The sequence below is a fragment of the Leptosomus discolor genome, chromosome 9 (genome assembly GCF_034619465.1).
Source record: "Leptosomus discolor isolate bLepDis1 chromosome 9, bLepDis1.hap2, whole genome shotgun sequence".
NCBI classification, from domain to species: domain Eukaryota; kingdom Metazoa; phylum Chordata; class Aves; order Leptosomiformes; family Leptosomidae; genus Leptosomus; species Leptosomus discolor.
The window spans coordinates 7,332,498-7,349,502 of NC_141399.1; the positions used below are offsets into that span (position 1 = coordinate 7,332,498).

Here is a 17,005-nt window from a genome sequence, read left to right on the forward strand (position 1 = left end):
ATAAATCTTCTGGCTGAAGCGCATGGAAACTCGTACAGTTGGGGCCCTCTGCAGCTTCCCAGCTCAATCACATGCTAATTTTTTTTGTAAACACTTTTATGTGATATATATGTAAATCTCGCTGTGCATTGCTGCACCATGTAAAGCAATACAGCGGGTGTGTCCTCAAGGGATGGGACACAGCGGGAAGCCTGAATGCATATTTGCAATTATTCACAGGGATAATGTTCACAGAGAAGGGTCAAGTTTTATACGTGGGCAGAGCCTTACTTTTCTTCCTAACGATCCCATTTCATACTGTCCTATAGGCCAGTGTGCTCTGCTTCTCACCACAAATGTTATTTAGCTCTCTTGATACTGAGAATACAAGGACAGCCCTTTTCGCTGGGCAGAAGGCGCTTTGGAAAAGTCACTCTCAGGACATACCAAAGGCCTTTCAATCTAAAAAGGAAACAACAAAAAAAGAAAAGATTACCGCTGCCTTTAAATACAGGGTGGAAGTATATGGTGCCCACAAACGTGGGCTCCTCATGTGTTGAGGACACCTGGCCTCCAGATGGCCAATAACCTCTGACTAGTTCACACAGCTCCTTACCTGGCACCTTCGCTGTACGTTTGTGGTAAAAGTTTGGGGCAGAAATCATCTGTCAGCTTTGTGCTCCCAATGCAGCTGGGTCTTGGTCTGTACTGAGGAAACCTAAGCTACGGTGATCACGCGCATCTCTCTCAAACCTGATGACCAGACCAACACCCCAAATGCTGCAGGAAGCGTCGCAGAGAATGAGACCTCTCTGCTTCGGCCTTGCAATTCTTCAGGCACCAAAAGGCAAGCAGACCTCATGGCATACACTAAAATAGAGGCCTGCAGCTGAGTAAATATTACAATTCACTCCAATGATAAGCATCTGTAGTATTTCTACGTACCCCTCTGTTCAAGGCAGCGTTCAACTTCATGATGACAACAGAGGGGGAGAAAAATCTCTCCAAATTAATCACACGGATTTGTGTGCATGTGCAGTCCTGCAGACTGAGGAAAGAAAAGCAATTTTCATGCTTGCCTTTGCTACTAGGTATTTTACTTGCAACGTGGCATTCTGCATGGCTGATCCTTACAGATGCATGGCACATTAGCTACAGGAGAAGCAAAAAATTCATAAGTCGATTGCAATTTCTATACATAAAGTCAAAAAGCATGGAGCCAAATGTCCTCCCCAGTGAATTTTTATGTGCATATGTGCAGCATATGTGCAGTACATGTATATATTATCTTGCAGGAAACATGCAAGCACAAACATAGGAAAAATTCAATGATCTAAGTTCAGTGTTGACATAAACGTAGAGACACCATTTGCACTAATGGAGTTGTGCTCACTTACGCCAGTACCGAATTTGGCCCTAGAATTAAACCCACCCAAATCCCAGATAAATTGAGAGAAAAAGAACAAAAGTTGGCCTACGTGCAACACCATATTTTTCATGTTAAAAGCATTTAATTCCCTTTTTCTCTCCATATAATACTGCATTGATGTCTGTGACCCATTTGGATGTACATCAAAATGGATGTGCTAAAAGCCTGGTTAAAGAAAACGTCTTCGAAACAGTGTTCCCATGGCAAGGCAGAACATAATATGCCAGCTACACTCAGTTTCCATGGCACGAAGGGCCGTAATAAGTGCCTGAGGAGGAAAATGCGCTTTTGAAAAATCACTTCGAAGTTAGGACGAGTTTCCTTCAGCATCTGCACCGCTACTACCTGCTAATAAATCTGTGCTTCATGCAGGCTTGTGTGAATAAATTACATGGAAGAACTACATGAGTCTTTTGAGGTTCTTCAGCAAGAAGCAAGCGTTTGAATCAAATGGTAAGCCCTTCACATTGACTACTTCTGTATTCTACCAAACGTCCCCAGACATCACGGGCAAGCTCAGCGACTTCTAGAGAACTGCTTGTGGTCTAGGCATGACCAAGAGCATCACAGTCTGGCTCTGTGTCTACAGACTGCGTGAGTCTGTTTTACTTCTGCCATTTTAAACGCTGCACTGATGATCCAAGGCCATCTGACTTTCTCAAACGTGCCTGCAGTGCTGTAAGGAAAGATTGCATTTGTTTCTTTCTCTTTGGTGCAGATGGCGCAGAGCATTCCTCCGACTGCGCTTCAAGACTGGGTGAATGACACTTATTGTGACACTAATAAAGCGAGGGCTGTTTGCTGAACAGCTGTTGGGTACATTGTTCTTTTGTGAGAAAAATGCAGCCGTTATGCTAATGGCATGCACACGCCGCATTGGCCACAAGTGACATCACGCCTCGAAACGCCGCCGTGGAAATCTGTTTTCCTGATACAGCACCTAAGCAAATGGCAGACGCGTTAGCGTTATTGAACGATTAGGACTTAATCCCTAAATCAGCCCGATCGTTACTCAAAGAGGGAGTGAGGTATGGTAGAACACTTACTACACTGCCTGCAAGGAAATGGGTTTAAAGCTGGGTCTGGGTTTCATTTACTCTTCACTTATACGCAGCTGAGCACAGCAGAAAAGAAATACTAGACTGCTTCTCCAGGAAAAAAAAAAAGGAAAGCTGTCACCTACCTACAGAGCAGGGAAAGAGCCGTTTTAGACCCAGCTTGGCTACATTCCTCTATTTTCTACTTACCCTGTTAAACAGCAACAGATTTGATTGTAAATTTTAGGAGGGAAATAGCATGTGGTTTATTGTTTCAATGGTGGAGTTATAAACACGTATTACTGCTGAGAACCCCAGCTGCCTGGGCGAAGCATTCTGTAAACTTTTCATTCTTATTAACTTTAAAAATCAGGTGCAATGAGCTCCAACCAAGATTACAGTCCTCACTCTCCATGGAAACCCACCGAGCAGTCTTGGCACAGCATGCTTCAAGGTGTGTCTCAAAGGGATACCTGCACTGACTACAAGCAAGGCTGAGCCCACCCTCGAACCAGCCTTGTTCACACCCTAGACTGCCTATACCAGCCCCCAGAAGTTAAGCTCTCTAGAGGAGGGAGCCAAGGGAACCAAGCAAACAAGTACACGTGCCAATGCCTTCAAATAGATCCAAAATTCAGTCCACCAGCAGATTTCCCAAACTCTGTTGCTCTCAACACAAGTGCCTTGTGCCTGAGGTGAAGCTGAACCTGGACAGAAAATAAAGGACCTACAGAAGTGTGAACCCAATCCCAAGGCTGCTATCTAGCATGTCGGCAGAAAACAGTCTAGGAACAACATGGGCAACTTCTGTTCTGACCCAGCCAACCTTCTGATACTGCTCAGCCTCACAGGGGAGTGGCTGGACTCTCCCCGTTCTCTTTATTACGATGTCCTGCTTATTTCACAGGGTGGAAACATGACTGTGTGTACTCTCCAAACCATTCTCTTATCCTGAAGCCACCAAAGTATTCCTCTGCTTGTTCAGCATCTTACACCACTATCACATGCCGCCATAGTCATTACAAAACCCCATGATCTCAGCTCCCTGTCTCTAGCTATTGTCTCTAAAGGTCCAACCAAATTATCTCTCTTTATAAAATACCTGTTAATTTGTGAGACTTACAGATTTAAGAAAATTACCTTATTGCTAAAGCCAGTGACAAAAAAACCCCACATGTGGGCTCACCATAGCTGCAGAATGTCTAAGAGCTTTAGGGTTTGCCCAGCACTGAGACAAAGAGGAAAATCCTGGCTCCACTAAATGCCAGAAGAGCCACAACATCACCTTGAGCATGGTCAGTGCAAGATTTTTATCTGTCTTTGCAGGTCCTGGGCCAGTACCATCTGTCCCAGCCCTCCCAGAGAAGCTGCAGGTGCAAGAGCAGGACTTGCTGGCACGCAGTCTGCAGGGAGAAGTCAGCCTGACCCTGACGTTACATAGTCTTAGCAACGTCCAAGTGTCTCATCTCAGATTCGGACATGTCTAATGAAAAAGACAGAAGGTTCCCAGGAGAGTAGGCTTGTTTTCCCTCCGTAAAAAAAAAGAAACAACCAAACAAAAAACCCCTTATTTTTCAAGTCCACTCATTTGAGACCTATGTCCTCCTGTCCTGCCTGTTTCTTCCCCCCTCACTGGCTACCAGACCCTTTTCTGCAGACATACAATACATTTGGTCTATAAAGAGAGCATTCTCCATGTACAGCTGTGTTGCAGTAACTCTCAAAGGCTCTGAAGCGCAGCCAATATGCAGAAATATAAAACCCAAGAGGAATGAGTCTTATTTCACCTGAGATGGGTTTATCTTACACACAGGACTGTTCTCCAAGGGAGCTGACCGTTTCCACTCAGCCATAAGAAACAGTCGTTTTTGACAAGATGTTGCTAGACTCAACCAGAGGCTCTTGACTTTGTGGGGGTTTTTTTAAAACTCTATTTTGTTGAAAAAACCCTGATGCTCCGTGTTTCTGCAATATCCCTACAGCAGAAATTAAAGTTGTCTTTCTTTCTCAGTTAGGTCTAAAAGAGAAAAACTACAGATTAAAATACAACATGAAACAGATGATAAATCACTTAGGTGCTGTTGGTAGGTACTCAGATACGACGATTACAAGTACTGAATAAATTGAACAGAACAGAATAGAAGATAATACAGAATGAATGAATTCCACAGTGCCACAGTCATCTGAGCGGAGACTACACAGCCCTGGCAGCAGGGTGAAAGCACGAGAGCTGCGCAAGACTCTCCATAACCCACAACAATTTCATGCCAAATACACAGCCTGTAATTTGAAATTCCCACAATGAAGAACACAGATATAGTATTTCCAAAGCAAGTTACAGAGGCACCCTGGAAATTCCAGGGCAGCATACAAGGGGACTGTATCTTACAATGTTATTCCAAAACTTGAACTAATACAGAAGGCAGTGTGCTTGGCTGGCATTTGTGAAACACATCACATCTATGTTCTGCTGCTTTTCTTCATGGCCAGCTGGCTTTGAGACGGGATCAGAAGCATTAGCCCCACCTAAAAGAACCTAAATTTGATCAAACTGCCACAGTGGTAATCAGCCATGGTGCTCCTCCAAGGGTTGGTGTAACAGAGTGAATGAGATTTGCAATGCCCCTTCTTTTCCTGAACTCTGAGGAGAATTCAAAATGGTTTTAGCTGTAAGGCTTGGGCTAAAAAGACAGAGAAGCACTACACTAACTCACCCTAGTAGAGAATTACGATGTCTGCTCTGAAATCTAATACACCATAGCACAGTTTCCTTCTCCCCTTTGGTTTATTCAATAATCTGGGCCTAAAACAAAATATGGAAAAATGACAAATTGGGAAGAGAAAGGACAGTAAGCATCCATCACAGCAGTGGATACTATCTACATCCAAAAAAAAGAGGAGGTGTGGCTTTTTTACTAAAGTCACCATAATTTCTTTACTGTTTTTTCTTGAGTCATTGTGAACTAAGAAAGGAGTCTATTATAAACTGTTTCTAAATTGTGCGTTCACCTGAATAACCGGCAGTGAGGCTTGTATCTGAAGCAGTATCTGTTTCTTGCTAATTAATGCAATACCCCCTTTGCCAGCACCCATAGCATATGTAACCTTATAGTTCAGTAATCTACACAATGCGCTCTCTTCTTCTAACTTAGTTTAGTCCCTGATATGCAAGATACTCTCACGTAGGACAGCTGGTCTGCATTCACAGACAGAAGAAAACTGCATGTAAACTACATGGCTACAGCCCACTGGAAGGAAGCATAAGGAATAACCACAGCAGCTTGGAGCAAAGCAGACAGAGAAAATGGGATATAGAAACACCCGATTTGCTACCTACGACAAGCCTTTATTAGGCTTCTTAAGCTCAACACCGTGTTGCTGGCTGCAGCCAGCACATATGTGAAGAAAAAGTAAACTCACTTCTTCCATGGGCCTTGCTAACTGTCCTTTACAGTGGAAAGATAATTTTTCCTCATTTCTATGGTGACTAGTTTGTTCAGGGAATTATAAGATTGAGTCTATCTTCCATCAGCTTATGTAACGTTGTACTAACAGTTTTAAAAATGACAAAGCCACAGCGCTCGTCCTGTTCTCCTCTGTGAGATGGTCCACGTACATCGTACACAACCGCTCCTGCATTTACTTTCTCAAATAATCCATTTAATACAGCGCAGAACAGTCCCTCAGACATGATCTCAACAACTCTTCTATGTTCAGGCTTCGTGTCCTTTGTCTCTTGTCCTTTACACATTTACCCCTTCTTCATGCTCCCTTTGTGCAGCCGTGAGAAGCCCTAGCCTGAATCGTACTACTGTTGATGCTACCGGCCACATCCAGCCTGTTGATGGGACATAATGATTTTTGTCCTTTGTTGTAGTGTCAGGACAATTTTTTTTTTTAAGAGCTTCATTCAGATAAACAAAACTTATTCTGCTTTCAGTGCCTGGCTTTGATGTGACAAACCTTGAGCTCTCTTGATGTGCTGAGCCAAAGTGACTGGGGCATGCAAGATGGATTTTTGCATTTTTCTACTTTTGGTTCCATCGTCAGAAGAATATATTGCAATGGGTTCATGGAACAAACTGGCCCGGTTTTGTTTCTCTTCAGATCTGCACTGACCTTTTTAGATTAAACATGATGTCTCTTCCTAAGTGACTCACTCCTGTAGCTAGCTAAATTCAAACTGTCTTCTTTAAAGCCTGCAATCTAAACAATACATTTTATTGTCACAGATACGTGGACATTAGTTAAAACAACTTTACATTCTCAAAAACCTACACGAAGTTGCTGTTTTATGTGGTTTTGGCAAGAACACTGCACTTTCTCTCTTTAAGCACTGCCACCTCTTGCTCCCAAACACAACTGCTGCACTAACAATTAGCAGGTCAGGCCAGTATCACAGCCAAGGAGTTTACAGAAAGCCATTCCTAGACACTGGCAGGGAAACAGATTCCTAATAAGGCAGCCAAAGCTACCCTGCGCGACGGGATGATACCCAGACACCACATCAGGCCAAGTTCATGAAGTACCTACAGAATCATCTACGAAACACAACTCAGTTCTGTGAAAGCTCTTGATGTATTTCGTGCTCCTCCTTCGTGCTCCTCCCGCCTGTGGAATTCCCTTTGGTTTTGACTCCCTGAAGCCTCTAGATGCAAACGTTCATACTGTGGGCTTGTCTCCGCAGAACAACCCAAGCTACTGACATACAGCCAGAGGACAAGCTGTTGTCCCAAACCAGCATCCAAGGACCAAGGAGAACACTGGTCCTCCTCCCTAAACAGAAGCAGTAAGGGCTGAGGAGGATCATCACCAGTTTCCCACCCTTTCAGTACCTCTGCCCAGTTTGGGTCTCAGTGTCCATCTCGCTCAGAAGTCCAGCACCCATCACAAGAAGAAAGTTACTCTCTCTCCAGCTCCTCTCTTATAAATATTGTATTTTGCTACAATGCTTTTAACAATCTCCAATAATTTTCTGTGCTTCCAACCCAGGATCTCAAAGCACCTGAAAAAACCCTTTCCTTCATCTTTTGCAGTAAAGGAAAAACAGAGGGACGGAGAAATTATACATCTTTGAATCCAACCCCGTGCTCAAAAACCTAGACCCTGACTCTGTCCATGATAAACAAAGCAACCAGCTGGTGGGAGAGCAGCACATCATTCTGAAAGACTGCACTATTAAAACACCATCCATTGACACCTTCTTTAAATGACCTTTAAATAAAGTATACACAGCCAATCAAAACAACTTGTCAGAGACGCACTGCGAGTCTTTCCCTGTCTAAAAAACCAGGCTCGATCAATTTTTTCGGTAACATTCGCAATTTCCTGTTACCTTGCAGAGTGAAATGCTAAAAAAAAAAAAATAAAATAAAATTACACAGCACAAGATGGTTCCCACTCCTCCTCTTTAAAGAAATCACTAAAAAAAAGCTAGAGCAGAAGGTACGATTTCTGGCACGTTGGGGAGTAAAATTTAGACTGCATGCCACATATCAGTGGTTAGACATTTCCTGTTATTTTTCAGATATTCAGGCAAATGATCTTCACACGCACAGGTGGGTTGGTACATACTGATTCTTGGACATGCCCACAACTGTGGTAATCAAGTTAGATAAGTTACCATGGAAAGCCTTTGCAAAATGTATAACTTGTATTTCTGTCATTAAAGAGGACTTACCTTTAAGGACTCCCAGAGGGGAAACTGTACCAGAGAGAAAGGAATCTGGAGAGGTGAGAAAAGAAAAAAAAAACGCAACAACATAATGTTACAAAAGCAAATTAGGTTGGCATGTTCCTCAACTGGCTAAATTAGGAACAGTTATTGTTCACTCAGTGAACTGCAGCTTATTACACTTACAAATCTTTACGGACACTTTATGTACGCTGCCATGAAATGACTGGTTTCACTAAAGCAGTTTTACTTTGTTTATCACATTCCCTGCTGAGAGGTTAATGCACTGTTACCAGGGTGGCCTAGAAGAGCAATAAGCAGTGTGATCTAGTGCAGGGACATTTTTGGTTTGACGCTCAGCCAAGAAACCCATAAGGATGGTTCAAGAAACACGTTCCCAAGGCCAGGAACACAGCTTGTCAAAAAAGTATCTTCAGCCATACACAGTCTCACAAATGCTGAGCTGAAAACAGTTGTGCTCCAACCAGGGCTTTGCAGTTGGGCATCAGCTTTCCTGAACATCTCCCAGTGATCTCACATTAACAAGCTCCACTGAGAATCAAAAGCAGGTTGTAAAGAGCTACCACAACCCAAGGGAGAAGCTTGGTGGTTCTCTTCTCATCACCTATAACAAGAGGTTCTTCTGCCCAGCAACAGCCTGTATCTCTATCTAGGCTCGTTCCTGCTGCTGTGTGTCCCCAGCAGCGCCTGTGCATTTCAAACTCCTTTACAGATTCTGCCCCAAGAAACGCCTTGTGACCAACTCTCTTAACACACGGGGAAAAAAGCAAATACACATCTCCACCAGCTCTGTAGGCTGTGCAGGGCTAACGTGTAATAAGTCAGTTTTCACTGTGAACAGGGTGATTCTTTGCAATGAGAGACATCACTTTCCAAGGTGATGCCTTCCCTTATAACTTCTTCCTCCTCCAGTCTCTCCACTAAGTTCTTCCAGCTCTTCCTCCTCCTTCACCACTCTGACAAGCCCTGTCCAGTATCCGCCTCTGTACCAACCCCCGCCTTTGCTATCTCCAGCCCAAGTCTATCTTAAGACATCTTGGAGAAGGGGCTCCCTTTGAAAATACTAGCCTGTGCTAGAATCCCTACAGCTGTATCTGCAGGTCTGCTTTGCCCCTTCCTAAATGCTTCTACAGTTACCTCCACCACTTTGATAGCCAGTCAGCTCCAGTTTCAAATCTTCTTCCAAGTATCTATTTTCTTCTCCCACTTTTACCTTCCTTCCCCAAACACAATGCAAATAGGGCCAGTTTTCCTCCTTATTTAGATTGATTTTGCAGTTTGTGCATCATTTTATTAGTCTCAGAAAGCACTTATGCACCTTTTGCCATGAAAAGTAATAGACACTCAATATGGGTCACAATAATATATAAATCTTTGCTCTTTATCATGTGAGTAATGTCAGGTTAAAAACATTCACTACAGAGATATGAACAGCTTATTAAACCCAAATTCAAGTACACAAAGGAATCTGAAATGGTACATCCATTCAACATCACAAGAGTTAAAGAGTATTGTCTGCTTCACTGTGTTGCAACTAATGATTAATAAATGAGTCTATTAAGTTAATCTGCCAGGCAAAACTAAGCTTGACAGACACCTGCCACAGAAAATTTGTTATCTATTCAGGCAGGAAATGGCAGTGAGAAGAAATCAATGTCCCTGCTGTACATTGAGCTGACAAACTGAAATCTCAGAGGAAGTTTGTCATCTTGAACAATGAGCAATATCCCTGGTGGCATCGCAGAGCCCCACAATAAAGGTCAGACATGGCTCTTATTTATCAGGGCCTTGAAACTCTACTGTAGCAATTAAATTTCATTTTTAATACTGGGTGAAAAAGTCTAGCTATCTGACAGTAATGTGTGGTAATGTATTTATGAGAAGATACATATTTCCACATGCTGCTGCATCATTGTTGAATTGGAGTTAAATGGCATGATTTCTTTGCAATGTAAAATGAACAGCAACATAATCTTCTATTATCTAGGCCAAAAAATAGGGGGAAAAAAAGAAACAATACCCACTACATTTGCTTCAAATTTGTTAAAAAAAAAAAAAGGAAACGCTCTGCATCCAGCTGTACACCAAACAAAACAAGCTTTCAAATACAGTCTCCAAGTTTTGCTTTTTTATGCTAGTGAATGAGTGGCAAAATTATGCAGCTGTTAATAAGACAACAAGGGAAGCTTTTGACATAAACCCCTTTCTATCTCCTAGCTAGAAGCATTTCAATCGAAGAGGAAATTTGTTCACAACTGCTGTTTGACTTTCAGCGTTAGTGGTGTTTGCTTTCCCTGTCGTGCTCAGTGGGGACCAGAACTGGATGGGGATTACCGGTTTCACTCTTCCCCGTGTGCCCCACGAGATGCTGCCATGCACGGGCTTCCAAAACGCCTGGGCAGATTTCGGATGTATGTTGGTGGGATCTGCACGGCCGCTGGGCTCCCTCCTCTCTGAGATGCCTGCAGGATAAGGGCCCTCAACATTCCTAAGTCACACTCCATTGGAGTTTGAAAACTTGCAAAAACCCAACAAACCAGGAAGCACCTTTGCCTGCACTAAGGAGGTCCTAATCAGATGTCCTCCATTTCTTACAGTCGTCCATTAGAGCCTGTTTGACAACATCCTGACTTAAAAACAAAAACCCACACAAGCAATTTCATGGGTACTGGAATGAAAGGGAGTCTGGCTTCCTGCGGATTTGGTTTTTGTCACCAGATTCTCTGCAGTCAAATAATTTCCAAGCTGGGTTCAGCAATCTTCCCACAAAGGGGACCTCCAAAACATTTCCTCTCCACGTCTACTCCACAGCCCCTGTTGAAAGTTCAGTTCCTATTGCAAGCCTCCCCTCAAACCCCTTAATCGCCTTTATTCTCCCCTCACATACATATTTTCAAGAAACTTACAGGAACTTCTATTTATCTTTGCAGCCTCTGCCTTCCTGCCACATCTCCATGGCCAACATGTCCAAGGGCTGTGCAGGCTGCTGTGCATCCATGTGCGCACCCTGTTTGCACAAGCCATGTTTCCCTAAGAGACCAGACTAAACAGCCCACACCCAAAAGTAAGATTAATATATGCAAAAAGAAATAGTAGTGCAAGGGCAATTCATACAACGATACAAAAGCCTTTAGATGCCTTATTGCCCTTTATTCCTCTACTACGACAGACGTGACAAAATCTCGCAGTCTGGGGACACTTCTTAATTTGATCATTTACAGCATTTCATTCCTTTTCATGTTTTGCTTTTTAGAAGAAAAGCTCTTCAGCAATGAACGGAATCACACCCTGCCAGGCAGCAATATTTATGCCTGAAATAGGCTAAGGCAACAATAAAAATGTGGTCCACACATGTGGGTAACTTTCTGCCAGCAAATATGAAACCCTGGCAAGCTCCACCAACCTCTCATTCGACGTTAGTATAAAACAGACAGAGAGTACCAGTTCTCGTGTCTGGCCTAATGTTATATAACTGTGCTGTTTGTTCGACAGAGTCAAAAAAAAAAAAGTTTAAAGCCCCCAGACAGCTGTAAATCATTATTTTAAAATGTTTTATAGGTTAGTGAAATTATCATTTACTCTGGTCCCTGTAGTCCTTAACACCTGATGCCTAACAATGTAATGAGTGTTGCAGATTCTTATTTTTACAGATCTACTTAGTTCCCCTGATACAGAAGGATTTTAAAAGATTATTTTTAATGAGTTACTTCCAGAAATATTTGCACTTCACAGCCAGAGCAACAGATACACACATCTCCACTTCTAAAAGAAAATACCAACCTGCAAGATCAGTGAGAGAGCAAAAGTTCTCCCACCAAATACTGTTTAATTAAATAAAAGATATTTAGGGAGGGGCTTAATAATACTCTTTGTGACTACAACACACCATTATAGAGTAACTCAAAATTGACCTGTTTAATATCTGATGCTAAATTGAAAGCTGACATTATCCCAAAGGAAACACAGCAGCCAGGGAGCAAGGAGAGCATGCTGAAGGGGTGGCAAAGAAGGGGGGAAAGAACCAAAAGAAAAAAAAAACCCAACTCATCAGCCCCTTCAGAACTGGGATTCCCTTCCAAATATGAGAATTCTTTCACACAAAGAGGAAACAGATGTCCACGGCTGGAATTTGCATGTGGCTTTATTCTCTTCTAGGATACAATAAAACTACTCTTCTTCTCATCCTCCGAGCTAGAAATTAAACAGTGGCATGTCATGCAGAGTCCAGCTGTGCCTTCTACCTCCAACCTTTATTAGCAATATATTTTAAAGGAAGAAGAAAACAGAGAGACAGAAAGAAAGAGAGAAACTAGAAAAGCATAAGAAATGGAAAACTATGTGGTATGTGTTCTCAAAACAATATAAAACCTACAGATGTTCTTACTAATCTGTGGCACATGTTTGTTTATTCAGGTTTTCTCTGTCTCCAGTTCAGCGGGCTTTGCTCTCCAGAAGAGCTATCTGGTTTTTTCAAACGTTAGCGTAAATAACGAAGGAGATACTGGCATAAACAGCCAGAGGAGGAAACAGGCTCACCTTGTAAGAGCTTTCTCAACATCCCTGAAACTGTACCTCTGTCCCAGGAACTGCTCTCACACATACCTCTGCTGTTCCCTACATTAACAGCACTGGGAGAAAAAGCAACGGTTATGAAGAGGATTTTGACAGCAGGAATATCACAAAGGCCAACAGCATGAACATCTGTTTCCTTCGGGGAGAATGTACTGCAGTCATCATGGAGTAGTTCTCAAACTTGCACCTAACCTGGCACTTGGCACGCACTTTAACGAGGCTCATAGAGATGCTATCACCACTGAAGCCTGTATTTGCAAGGAGCACTCCACCACAGTGTCTGAGCTGCAGGTGCCAAACTGTGCCTTCTCCATTGTAATTATAAAGAAAAGTCTAACAACCCACTTCTGAGTATCAAAAAATATACTGTTTTCCAAGGATACATAAACCACAAATTTCAGGAGAACAATCTTCCCTTTTACATTCCTTTTTTTTTTTTTTTTCCCCAAGCAGCTTCTTTATAAAACATGGTTCTTTTCAGGTAGTCACAGCAGAATAAACCAATCCCGTCTGCCCACTGGAGTTAACATCAAAACATTTCCGTTAATAATCACAGTAAATCTGGTTCAGTGTCTCATCCTCCTAAAATTCTTCACACGCTTGCCCAATACATCTGGATTATGATAAATTGATGTTCCAGCTATAAATATGCTTTCTCCATGATGGGATTTAAAAAGACAGCATGAAATGAGGTAAGCCTCTCCCCTGGTCACGTCAGAGGTCATAGCAATAGACACCATTATATGTAGTACGATACGAAGACCCAGAGCTTTCCACAGTACTGACTAAAGGTGAGGGTGTAGAGGAGCTTAGCGCAGCCGTGATCGACAGTATCCCAAAGCTGACAAAGTTGACTTCTTTTCTTGCAAAATTTCAACTAATACTGCCTCCCAGATCCTCCTCAATAAATTGCAGACTCCACAAGGAACCTAATGAAAGTCATTTGTAATCTTAACATGAATGAAAGACTATCAAAGCCATGAGCCATGTTCCTGCAGCTCCAAGAGATGAAAGACGTGAGTGTGGGGAAAGAATGGACAAGTTTATATGCTAAATATATGATGGAGGGCTTTGTTAATAAACATTGATGCAATTAGAAACAACACTCTTCAGGCAAGTATGAAAATGCTGATATAGCAATGACCAGAGAACATCTCTTGGCACCATTCCTTAAGGAACACAGCGAAAGACCAAGTTCATGCAGCACCTTCCTGTAAGAATGCATGAAGCCAAGGAGAGGTGGAACCCCATGGGAAGCTGGGCCACCACAGGTAAAACTATCCAGTTGCATTTGCAACAAACAACTTTTCACAGCTCTTCGGAGTTGGCATGGCTCTGCAGCACTGCCAGAGGCAAAGGAATGGTACCCATCTCAACAGTGCCAAGAGTATCATTAAACCAAAGGTTTCAGCTCATAGACTAGGAGACACCTGAGGTAATTAGCAGTTCTCTCATTTTCAAGCAAACAACATTAACCCTTTGTGAGCTGGGAGACAACTGCAAGCTATAAATGGGAAGAAATACAAAAATCACTGAATTATACTCATTATGCTAATTCAAGCATCCACTAACCCTCAAATAAATATTTGCATGTCGCTTCCTCTGTTTCCCCAGCTCTAAACCCAAAGTATTTCCACTCGTCACCTGCCATATGTGAATGTTTGGAAGTAAATTCCTTTCCGAGACAAAACATTATGTGCCCCACAGGGTTGCTTGATTTGGTTACAAGCCATTCTCACAGATGTCCTTTGGACCTGTGTGGCAGAACTTCACAGGATTTTCTTTGAAAACAGCACCACACACTCATTATAAAAGCTACGTATAAAGGACATTATGTAGATTCCCTTCACTAGAAAAAGGGTTTATGATTAAAAAAAAAAAAAAAAAAAGAAAGAAAGAAAAGAAAAAGAAAAACAAAAAAGTTTTTTCTGGAGGAGCAATGTTGACCAGCAAAGAGGAAAGATAGAGTCAGAGATCTGGCGGGGCTGCGTGTTCCCAAAACATGGGAAAAAGAGAAGCACTGAGGCAGATGCACCAACTCAACGCAGGCTGGATTGATTTAAGAGAGCCTGATGATCACAGAGCCCTAACTTTGCACACGCATGAGACAGACCATCATGGAGCCATTGAATGCTCTTTCCTCAAAGAAGTAATATTAACAGCCTTCAAAATCGCCCCCTTTTGCACCAGCCCCTTACTTTGCTGGGAGGACAGAACAACTATTAGAAACTGTATAACGTTAGCCACTGAAGTCCATCTCACTGTGCTTCAAACAGGAGCTGGACTGGCCAGCCCCTGATTAGACAAATACCACCCATGTTCTCCCATTCTCCAACAAACAAGCACTAAAGGAGATGCCTGTTTTGCTCTTCCTTCTAAAAAATAACACACCAAAAAAAAATCCTGGACAAGAAAATTAATATGCTGACCAATTTGTACACGCTGTTTTCGAGGTGCAGATAAAAATCTTGTAGGATAAAAGATGAGTTTAGCAGCTCTAGAAGAATGAAGGTATTGTTTAACAGGAAGCAGATGTATGTCAGATGGCAAACTCATTAAAGTGTCCCATCGTTAAAGGAAACGGGATAACAACGAGCCATCTGAAAAAACCTGAACTGATCAGGAAATACACAAGCCGCAGCTAATCTCCTATTTATTGGTAGGTAATGCCTTTAAGTCATGCACATGCATTGAGTTTAGGACCATGAAGGACTAATCTTTGTTCTCATGAAAAAAAACATAGGAGCAGAACCCTAGAGCATGCAGCACAGCATTTCTGGAAAAAGTTTTCTGAAGAAAAACTCCGACATTTGGAGAAGCTATTACATCAATACGTGGGTGCACACACACACGCATGGTTATGTGCTGCTGTCCGGGCAGCACGTCAGTTCACTAACTTTGAAGGCGTTTTAATGCACATTTTACATACACGTATCATTTTAAACTTAAGTATAACTACAAAAATGCCTCATGAAAGGCACCTATCAAGAGAGGGCCTCTAAATACAAACTTTTAAACCCCAATCAAAGAAAAAAAAAGTATAGGCAGACACTGGACTGCCAGATTTGCAGTGTCACAGAGTTGATCAGTTCCTCGAATGGGAATTTTGCAGGAGACACAAGGACCTAAGCACGAGGAATTCAACAAGCAGCATGTTTGATTCACAAGGCAGGTGGATCTAGGGAGAGGAGTGAGAGTATGGCTTCATCCAGCAAATGTTCAGTCAAAGAAACTTGACAACAGCGCAGCTGTAATTGCACCGACATCAGTATAGGAACTCTTGTCCTCAGAGTAACAGCCACACAAAAAATAAACAGCCTGGGAAGAAACACGTGTTTCTCCCTTCCTGGATGTATCTCAACCTATAGCAGTTTTGTTACAAATGTCCTGTTACCACATTACGATCATAAATACAACACAGCAGCTCTCACCATAAAAATTACATCCATCTCTCACCAGGAGATTTCTCAATGTCACCGAAAAAATTTCCAAGGGAAAATCCATCTCTACCTTCGCATATGGGCCTGACCCAAAGTTCACTGAAATCAGCGGGAATTTTGCAGATGCAGCTTCGATAGCTTCTGGATCAGGACCCACACTCAAGATGGAGAAAAGAAGAAAGAGCAGATGGAAGGGGTCTAGCACGCAATACAAGGATCAACTCATTCGGATCCTACCACGTCCTTCCCAGGATGCAGACTCAGACTCGTGGTGAGAGCAGGATCTCAGATCTTTTTAACTTCTTAACTGCAAATTCCCTGCTTTTACAGAAGCGCACACAACAGCCCTACTAGCAGCTGTATCTGAGCCCAAACCATGTACATTTAAGCACGACTTAAAGTCCCAATAAAGTTAATGCAAGTTAAGTAAATTCTTTTGAATGTTTTACCAAATAAGAACTTTGGCGTTTTGCTGCATTGATAGCCCTGATTATTTGCTAAGGGTATTCCTGCCTATTTGCCTTTTGTGGAAAGAAAAACCCAAAACCAAAAACTAAAACAAAACCAGAACAAGACAAGTAACCAAATGTTGCTTTAAACAAAACACCCCACAGATACTGTGAGAAAATTAATCCATCAAGGTTAGCGCAAAACCAACATTAAAGGAACAGCTACTATAAACCACAAGTTGAAATGTCTTTTTTTCCAAGTGCGTGACCCATGCAGCCCTGTTTATGTATCTTACACCATTATCTCCATCATGTGGCAGAGAGAAAAAATGCAGATTAACGTCAAATTTAGGAAATGCTATTCATGCAAAGGTATTTTACTTACCTTACGTACATATACACAC

The 17,005-nt window shown here is 42.3% G+C and overlaps 1 protein-coding gene across 1 annotated transcript in view; it reads right to left on the bottom strand.

The window, feature by feature from the left end:
* Window positions 1-17,005, bottom strand: part of SLC25A26 (solute carrier family 25 member 26) — an 89,460-nt gene that overhangs the window by 18,072 nt on the left and 54,383 nt on the right. Inside the window, exon 6 of the mRNA XM_009959428.2 lies at window positions 8,126-8,170. Coding sequence (XP_009957730.2) covers window positions 8,126-8,170 — 45 coding nt within the window. The remainder of the gene's footprint in view (window positions 1-8,125; window positions 8,171-17,005) is intronic.